The sequence below is a fragment of the Phoenix dactylifera genome, chromosome 2 (assembly GCF_009389715.1).
Source record: "Phoenix dactylifera cultivar Barhee BC4 chromosome 2, palm_55x_up_171113_PBpolish2nd_filt_p, whole genome shotgun sequence".
Taxonomy (NCBI): Eukaryota; Viridiplantae; Streptophyta; class Magnoliopsida; order Arecales; family Arecaceae; genus Phoenix; species Phoenix dactylifera.
The window spans coordinates 24,617,682-24,627,915 of record NC_052393.1 but is presented as its reverse complement, the minus strand read 5'-3'; the positions used below and the strand labels follow the sequence as shown (position 1 = coordinate 24,627,915).

At 38.9% G+C, this 10,234-nt stretch overlaps 1 protein-coding gene across 1 annotated transcript; it reads left to right on the top strand.

Moving 5' to 3' along the window:
* The first annotated feature begins 1,603 nt into the window (after nucleotides 1–1,603).
* LOC120110014 lies at nucleotides 1,604–4,168 on the top strand. Its single transcript, XM_039123975.1, has 4 exons — nucleotides 1,604–1,782; nucleotides 1,929–2,979; nucleotides 3,073–3,246; nucleotides 3,986–4,168. The coding sequence occupies exons 1-4, from the start codon at nucleotides 1,604–1,606 to the stop codon at nucleotides 4,166–4,168; spliced, it is 1,587 nt and encodes a 528-aa protein (XP_038979903.1).
* The last annotated feature ends 6,066 nt before the right edge of the window (nucleotides 4,169–10,234 follow it).

Sequence of the window (10,234 nt, the reverse complement as noted above, 5' to 3'; positions counted from 1 at the left end):
GGGGGGAGGATTCCCGGTGGGAAGATTTCTTTATATTTTTTTCGGCGCCGTCAACATCCAGGGGCTGAACGGGACCTCTTTAGATCCTGCCTTTATTCTTTCGGTGGCTTGGTCTCGACTCTTGAGAGGTGCTGAGAGTCCCGACTGCTTCTGAAGTTTAAAATTTTTTTTTTTTTTTTTGGCGAGCATATTATTATTTTACTGTCTCAAATAAAATTATAGATCTCATTACATTAGATTTTAGCGTAAATTAATTCCCGACCCTCCCCTTGACTGCTGTGTAATGCTAAGTCCCTGTTGACCCAAACCATGTTTACCGGTCCACGATTAGGGATAATCTTAATTACCGGTCCATAACAGAGGTTTGTTTTTTTCTTTTTTCCCGAAGCTGCCCTTTCGTTGCCGTTAAGGTTGAAAATGTGGAATCAGTTGGGAAATGGACCGCAAAGAGGGGAATATGGCTCGGATTCTCCATTGGAATCGTGGAGAAACTGGATTTCTCCATTGTCAGCGATTCGCGGAGATCATTCGCATGGGATGGACCGGCTTCTTCGATTTTGCTTCTTGGATCCGGAAGAATGAAGCGGAAAGGGGAGACTTTGAAGCGGAAGAAACTACAGTTCAGATTGTTGATGGATATTGTGAGTTCCATTGCTGATCATTCGCATGGGATGGACCGGCTTCTTCGATTTTGCTTCTTGGATCCGGAAGAATGAAGCAGAAAGGGGAGACTTTGAAGCGGAAGAAACTACAGTTCAGATTGTTGATGGATATTGTGAGTTCCATTGCTGATCATTCGCATGGGATGGACCGGCTTCTTCGATTTTGCTTCTTGGATCCGGAAGAATGAAGCGGAAAGGGGAGACTTTGAAGCGGAAGAAACTACAGTTCAGATTGTTGATGGATATTGTGAGTTCCATTGCTGATCATTCGCATGGGATGGACCGGCTTCTTCGATTTTGCTTCTTGGATCCGGAAGAATGAAGCGGAAAGGGGAGACTTTGAAGCGGAAGAAACTACAGTTCAGATTGTTCATGGATATTGTGACTTCCATTGCTGATCATTCGCATGGGATGGACCGGCTTCTTCGATTTTGCTTCTTGGATCCGGAAGAATGAAGCGGAAAGGGGAGACTTTGAAGCGGAAGAAACTACAGTTCAGATTGTTCATGGATATTGTGACTTCCATTGCTGATTTCATATTCGAAATAAAGTTGCTATCCCTCTTTTCTCCTCTGTTTCCCAGCTTTGATCAAATGAAAACCCTGTTTTAGCTGCTGGATTATCTTGATGTTTTTCTGCCATTGCTCATATACTGTTTGGAGACCTAAACGTGTGACTCTCATTGATGATATCATATTCGAGAAATAGTTGCTGTGTCAGCATTCCCTTCGCTTCATCGTTGTAATAGCATTCGGAACTTCAATCATTTCCCCTTTTTTCATTTTTCTATTGTCATGGATTCCAAAAAAACAAATAGCCCTGTTTTCATGGCTATTTGTTCTTATGGTGGCGAAGCTATTATTATTTCCATCTCCGAAGACACAAATCTCGATCAAATTTACAAAGAAATAGTGGATAGGTGGAGACATCTGTCTGATACAATGGTAGAAGTTAAATATTTTATTCCAAACAAGTCTAGAATGGTTGTTTCGCTCCTGGGGGATAATGATGTTCGGAAAATGCATCAAATACACGTCAACTTAAATGCGCCGGTGATCGAGTTGGTTGTTAGTCATATTCCATGCTTGATCGAAGCAGCCGATGTCGTAATTGATATGAGGTAATGCAGTAGTTAATTGCATCTTTTTCTATTTTGGTAATCTTAGTTTAACTCTTTGTTGTATTGCATATTTCACATATTAGTTTTTTCATGTTAATCACTAATTTAATAGTTAGTATGCTGAATTTTTGTTAAACTAATTGTAGGGATAGTGGCCCAGCCCAAAATGTTGAGTGCAGTTGCCGATCAAAAATTTTTTCAAAAGGTAGCTCAAGTAATTTCGGTCGAGTTGTTGAAGAAACAAGAGCGGCAATCGAAGAGCAACCTAGTCAAAGAAATTCTTTGGATGCTTGGAAAACTTCTATTGAGGGTGTTGGTCAGGAGTTCAATGATGTGGAAACTCTTCGCGACACGATTCGCAACTTTTGCATTGCAAATTGTAGAGATTTTGTATTTGTGAAGAACGATCGCCTGCGAGTGACCGTGGAATGTGCATACGAAGGATGTGAATGGCGTATCCATGCTTCCCGACTTGGAAATCAAGAAAGCTTTGCAATTAAAAAAATGAATAGTCAGCATACATGTGGCGGAGGGTTGCAAGTCCGGTCGCATCCTAAGGCTTCGAAACGTTGGGTTTCAAACATAGTTAAAGAAAAACTTCAAGATATGCCGTTATATAGGCCTACTGATATCGTAAAGGATATTCGTCGAGAATATGGTGTTGAATTGCCGTATCATCAAGCTTGGCATGGCAAGGAGGTGGCTATGAAGGACCTTTATGGTCACAGATCAAAATCTTATGACCGGATACGCTGGTATTGCGATGCCATTCTTGAGACCAACCCTGGCAGCATAGCGAAGTATGAAACTATTGAAGGTCGATTCAGACGCCTATTTATTTCATTTCATGCTTCAGTAGTGGGTTTCATAAGAGGTTGTAGACCTTTGATTTTTATGGATGGAACATTTATAAAGCATAAGGATGGAGGAGTAGTTCTTGGTGCGACTTCCAAAGATGCGAACGACGATATGTTTCCTATTGCTTACGGTGTGGTCGATACGGAGACGGATGACAATTGGGACTGGTTTTGTCGGAATTTGAAAGAAGCAATTTATAGTTGCATTGAGTGGCGAAGTGAGCAGATCACATTTATGACGGATAGACATCAAGGAATTATTAAATCAGTGCCGAAGTACTTTCCTGGTAGTTACCACTCATATTGTTTCCGTCATGTGAAAGACAACTTCAAGAATCAGGTATGTATAGTCATATTTTTAATTTTCAGCATAGAATATATCTAACTAATTTAGGATGTTGATGATCTCATCCTTTTATTATTGTTAATGCAGGTGCTTGTCCATTATTGTGCAAGTGAGAGAAAAAGGCTGCTCGATTTACTAAATGCTGCTGCTTATACTCCAAGGCTGAATGTTTTCCACAAAATAATTAGCAAGCTTACATTAGATGCTCCAGGGAGTAGAACTTTTCTCCTTAATGCAAATCCGAAGCATTGGGCAAATGCAGTATTTCCAGGTCCACGATGGGGTATTATGACATCTAACGTGGCAGAGTGTTTCAATAGTTGGATCTTGGAGGCTCGCCATCTTCCCGTGCCTCAGTTGGTTGACCATATTAGGATTCAAATAATGACATTGATGCATGAACGGCATAATCGAGGTTACAATATTCAAACAAATCTATGCCCAGATGCAGAGAAAGTATTGCATAGAAATGCAGAAGACGGTCGGAGATTATCCGTATTTACGTCAAACATAATGATATATGACGTAAAGGATACAAACTACTCTTGCGAAGTTGACCTCCAGAATAACAAATGCTCTTGTGGCGAGTGGCACATATTCCGCATGCCATGTAAGCATGCATGTGCATGCATTGAGAAGGCTGGTAGATCACTGTACCACTTCACTGATAATTGTTTCAAAACTGAAATGTACAGAGCAACATATGCCGAAGCTATTAGTCCTATTCCTGATATCGAGGAGCCCTATAGTGCCTCAGATGAGATTCATATTTTACCCCCAATCAGAAAGACTCGACCAGGTAGGCCAAAAAAAAAGAGAAGACCTTCGCAAGGGGAGTTAGTACGTCATATAAAATGTGGACGCTGCGGAAAGCTTGGGCACAACAGAAGAACTTGTAATGTGGCCATCGACTAAATATTTTGGAGATTAGGTGTAATGTATGGAGATCTGAATTTTTTATTTTTGTCGTAGTCATTTGCTTCTTATTTTGTTGTGGTAGAATTTTGCAGAAACAATTGATGTCAATGAAATGAATTGCATTGTTCTCTGGTTCCCCCGGCACACTCTTACTGGCACACCATGGCACACTCTCTTGGCACACCATGGCACACCTCTGGTTGTGCAACATGTCAGTCATATGTACTATGCAGCATACAGTAATCCGAAGCACACCGTTTATTAGTACCGGAACACTGTATTTATAGCAAATAAAAGGAGTTAACATAATATGGTACACCAAGGCACACTGTTAAACTTCACTGAAAGTTCCTGTCACCATGTTAAGTGAACTTCGAACACAATATGTGAATCCTGGCACACATTCCATACTGGTGCACACTTCATTGGATTGCAATGGAACGCATTTAAGTATGATTGGAATCCACTTCTAGAAGCCTGGCACATAAATGTTCATTCTACGCAAACAGTAAACTATGCTTGGAACACATTTCAGTATGTGGTGTGCAGACTTATAAAAGCCTGGCACTCATTTTTTTTAGGTTTGCACCCAACAAAAATTGCTTGGAACACACTTGTTTTAGACAATGTCAGATATTTGAGTTGCTTTGAAACAATTTCAGATACTTTAGTGTGCCATTTGCCCCGGCACACTCTTACTGTTGATGATATTGGACAAATATAAGACAGAAGCTTCTTGAAATTCAGATGATTGTGTGTCTCTATACCAATTTCTTAGTAAGCAACCCTTGGCACACCATGGCACACCTCTGGTTGTGCAACATGTCAGTCATATGTACTACGCAGCATACAGTAATCCGAAGCACACCGTTTATTAGTACTGGAACACTGTATTTATAGCAAATAAAAGGAGTTAACATAATATGGTACACCAAGGCACACTGTTAAAATTCACTGAAAGTTCCTGTCACCATGTTAAGTGAACTTCGAACACAATCTGTGAATCCTGGCACACATTCCATACTGGTGCACACTTCATTGGATTGCAATGGAACGCATTTAAGTATGATTGGAATCCACTTGTAGAAGCCTGGCACATAAATGTTCATTCTACAGAAACAGTAAGCTATGCTTGGAACACATTTCAGTATGTGGTGTGCTCACTTATAAAAGCCTGGCACTCATTTTTTTAAGGTTTGCACCCAATAAAAATTGCTTGGAACACACTTGTTTTAGACAATGTCAGATTTTTGAGTTGCTCTTTAGTGTGCCATTTGCCCCGGCACACTCTTACTGTTGATGATATTGGACAAATATAAGACAGAAGCTTCTTGAAATTCAGATGATTCGCAAACAGTAAACTATGCTTGGAACGCATTTAAGTATGAGTGGAACCCATACATAAATCCCAAACACACAACTGACACTTCTATTTAAACAATTGAACACACTTCTACATTCCTGGAACACAATTAATTACTGTTTGCACGCAGCATCGTTTGGTTGGAACACAGTAGTTGAATCCTGTCTCGGAAGTTAATGTTCAACAGAAACATGATTTTCACTTTGTACTTGCATATTTGTCCCGTACACTCAAGGTTTGCAAAGTTGGTCATTACTTTACTCAAAACCTGCTTTTCAACTAAAATAAAAACATACCTGTAAGAAAAACAGTATCGAAATCAATTAAATGCAGCATGACAAACCAAACCATGGCACCTAGCTTGGCACAAAATTTGTTAATGTTTGCACACATCAACGTTTGGTTGGAACACACTTGTTGTTATCTATCCCTGGAGGTTGTGTTCAACTGGCTTCTAGCGTTTCAGAAAATTCATTGTGCCATCAGAAGCATGGCACACCATGGCACCAAAAAAAAGGATGGCGGGGAGTCACAAAAATCAACAAATACACATTGTCATTGCATCCTTTATATAGCACGACAGCAAAGAGATATAGGCAAATTAGACTTTTCTCAAAATCATTCAATTTAATCGTCATAACTGTGTCAACCAGTATAATTACACAGAAATTAAAACTGTTACAAGAAAGATTTACATCTGAAGGTACTATGTCAACCAGTATAATTACACAGAAATTAAAACTGTTACAAGAAAGATTTACATCTGAAGGTACTGTGTCAACCGGTATAATTACACAGAAATTAAAACTGTTACAAGAAAGATTTACATCTGAAGGCTCTATTCTCTATGCCTATTTCTTCTTCTCGTCATACCACGACCAGAACCTATCAATTGTAAGACAACGAGTATTTAACAAAAGTTTTCCTGCAACCCAGGTCCTGTACATAGAGGGATCCTTGAACTCCTCCGGTAATGCTCTGGTAGTGCCACGTATCAGTTCCTCGGCATACATGAGGACATACACCCCGCAGTCCACACTATCTAGTGGCTGTTGTGCGCACTCTCTAATTTCTCGAACGGGACAATCAGGGATATGGTATCCAACGCAATCTTCTAACCAGTGTCTCAAAAATGATGCCTGCAAGAATGTTCACAATATATTATATCTGCTTAACTTGTGATTCAATTTAAAAACAAAAACGATGTAAAAGATTGTACAATTGATACCCACAAATTTGATAACGTCATCTGGTACATGGAAGCTCCACATCGAGTTGTAGCATTCAAAACATTGGTTCGTCAAGTCCAGAGCAATTAGATACCAATGCCATCCCGTATTCATTGGAATAAATAAATATCTACACTGTTCGAGATCGAAAAGTTGAATTTGCCCTAACCACTTCCGAATACTAGGCTGCAAAGAATCTAAAATCTTTCTGGTAACATCAGCTGTCACATCACGAACGCTTGAAAGATGTGGAACTACAACAGCCTATTAAATTTATAATGGCACACAATTAAAATGTTTCAAAACGTGGTTCCTCTAATTTAAAATGTTGATGTAAATAACCTGTATCTCGCAACGCATGTAAATACTTGGATTATCAACGGGCTCAACGTATTCTCGATGGAATAGCTCCAACACAGAAAAATACACGTTCATGACCTGTACTTCAGGAAAAATGTTAAATAAGCAAGTGATATAGATTAAACTGAGGTACGTCTCTAATTTACGTACATCACTGCGTAGTGGCCCATCATGAAGGAGCTGGACTATGGCATCACCAGTGCATGATGGTCTCAAATTATCTGCATCTTCCCATATTGTTTGCCTACGTATTTCATTGACATGTTTAAGGTACTTTATTTGTGAGAAATGTGAAATTGCACAGTTAATAAAAGAAACTTACTCGAAGTTGTTTCCTTGTAGAAAGAAATCAATAGCTTCTTCATAGTAAAGAGGAAGTATACCTTCCCCCTTCCCGTGATACGTTAGTTTTGGTGCCACTTTTATTGACCTTTCAGGCGACGCCGATCTCTCAACATCAATTATGTCACAGGATTGTAGTAATTGCTAAGAACAATTAAAAGTGAAGACAACAATATAAGTTAGCAAAGACATGGGATATTGAATCAGCAGCTGACATATGGATATAGAATTTTAGGGAAAATGAAAATAATGCTATACCTCTTTAGGAGGGAGAGTTTCTTTGACGATTGGAGTAGACCTGTGTAGCTCCATAAGTGCAGTACTTATAGGCAACAGAAACTTACTTGAGTAATCGGGCGAATCATCCAATTTCTTGACTTTCTGTTTTTTGTGTGCTCTTTTATAAGTCTTCGGAAATTGGGATATGGCTTTTGCTTTCTCCGTTGCCTTTCTCTCGCGTGCTCCAAACTTCACGCGCCTGCATAAGGAGGAGACATATTTGGTGGTCGATCCACATTTCTTCTCGCAAGGAGTATCATGCTCCCAAATAACCTGCTAGTATTATGCAATTTCAGTAAATTACAATAATTATTTAATTGTCAAATTATAATTTGCCTTACGATGCAAAAGTTACTCTACCTCCAAGTCATCTGCACTATGGTGCATATCCTCTTCTTCCGCATCGCATTGATCCATAGCATCATCAAAAGGTGTTGCTTCTCGAAGGAACTTTTCACCTTGTTGGACATCAGTGGGCCAAATAACCTGATAGGAATATGCATTTTACATTTCTACAATATACACTACAAATCTATAATCAAATAATGATGTCAAGAAAATAATTACAAACCTCCACCATTTCTTCACTATGTTGCAAAACCTCTAATTCCGCTGCAGCTTGATCCAGAGCTTCACCAACTGCAGTATGATCTTCCCTCACCTGAGAATGTGTGGTATTAAAGTCATACAAAAATACAAGTTCAACAAGAAGATTGAGTTAATAATTCGTCAAACTTTGATTACCATTGTAGAACCAGTCGCATGCTCAGTTCGTTGGTCATCCGACAAGAGGCCCTTATCTTGGAGGACCTTTTCGACTATGGACAACCTCTTATCTATCAGGACCAACCGGCGATCGTCCCCCCCTTCATCATCCCCAACAGTTTCAGGGTCTTGTAAACTAAAGCCATGTCTTCTTAAACAGCTCTCAACCAATGTCATGCGTTTCTCTATGCTTTCCATTGGATGAGGTTCCCTATGGCTAGATGAAGGTAACTAAAACAAAAGAGTTATCAAACTAACTGTATGTATTTCCTTAAAGACTGTTGAAATTATATGTGCGCAAGTTGTTTGTAAGCATGTGCTAGCAAGAATTAATGATGTGCGTAGAAAAGATAGGTGTGTGCCAAATGGAGCTAAGTGTATGCCGGCAAGTGAAAAGTGCATACCGAATGCAAGTAAATAGGTGCCTAATGGTTTAAAGTTATTGCTATTGCGAAAGAATAATGGTTACAGATATGATATATTGTGTGCCATATAGAAATAAGAACTTCCCATCAATTTATAGGACTTCCCATCAATTTACAGGAGTGTTCCAAATGAAGAAAGATGTGTGCCGAGTTGTTGTTAGTGTGTGCTGCCAATAAATATTGATGTCTAGATGCAAGAGGAAAGAAGAAGGGGCATCGGGAAGAAGAGAAGAAAAAAGAAAAGAAAAAGAAATGCTTAACAAACGCTTAAACTGTGTATTACAGTTTCAGATACTATTATTTCTATGCTTAAAAGTGTATCGGAGTTTCATAAAATTCAGCATGCCATCTTATGCAACATTTTCTGAATATCACTTAACTGGGTGCACAGTTTAATTAACTATGTTCGCAGTTAATTTATCTGTGTTCGGAAACAAAGAAACTGTGTGCAGAGTAGAACTTATTGTGTGCATAATTGAAGCAACTATGTTTCAGGGTAGAATAACAGTCTTCAAACTTTGCCAAACCTTCTATTCATCAAAATTAAGTGTTCACTATTTCATTAAGAGATGTAGCAATGTAGATTTAGTGTTTACTCCATTTTAGTACCCCATCTCAAACCACTTTCAACAATTTCAGAATAATACTTAACTGTGTGCGCAGTTTTATTAACTGTGTTCGCAGTTAATTTAACTGTGCTTTCCAACAAATAAACTGTGTGCATAGTTGAAATAACTATGTTCCGGGATAGAATAACGGTGTTCAAATATTACTAAACCTTGTACTTATCAAAAATAGGAGTTCACTGTTTCATTTTGGGATGTGCCAATCTGGATTGAGTGTTTATGCCCTTTTACTACCTCATCCCAACCACTTCTACAGCAATTCCCTAATAACGTTTAACTGTGTCCACAGTTCTATTTACTATGTTGACAGACAAAATAACTGAGTTCCGAAACAAATAAACTGTGTGTATAGTATCATAAACTGTGTGCACAGTTGAAATAACTGTGTTCCGGGGTAGAATAACGGTGATTAAACTTTGCCAAACCTTCTACTCATCAAAAATAGGAGTTCACTGCTTCATTTTGGGATGTGCCAATCTGGATTGAGTGTTTATGCCCTTTTACTACCTCATCCCAACCACTTCTACAACAATTTCCTAATAACGTTTAACTGTGTGCACAGTTCTATTTACTATGTTGACAGACAAAATAACTGTGTTCCGAAACAAATAAACTGTGTGTATAGTATCATAAACTGTGTGCACAGTTGAAATAACTGTGTTCCGGGGTAGAATAACGGTGATTAAACTTTGCCAAACCTTCTACTCATCAAAAATAGGAGTTCACTGCTTCATTTTGGGATGTGCCAATCTGGATTGAGTGTTTATGCCCTTTTACTACCTCATCCCAACCACTTCTACAACAATTTCCTAATAACGTTTAACTGTGTGCACAGTTCTATTTACTATGTTGACAGATAAAATAACTGTGTGCTGCCAAGAAATAATGATGTCTATCTACAAGAGAGGTGTGTGCCAAATGTACATAAGTGTGTGCCGCCAA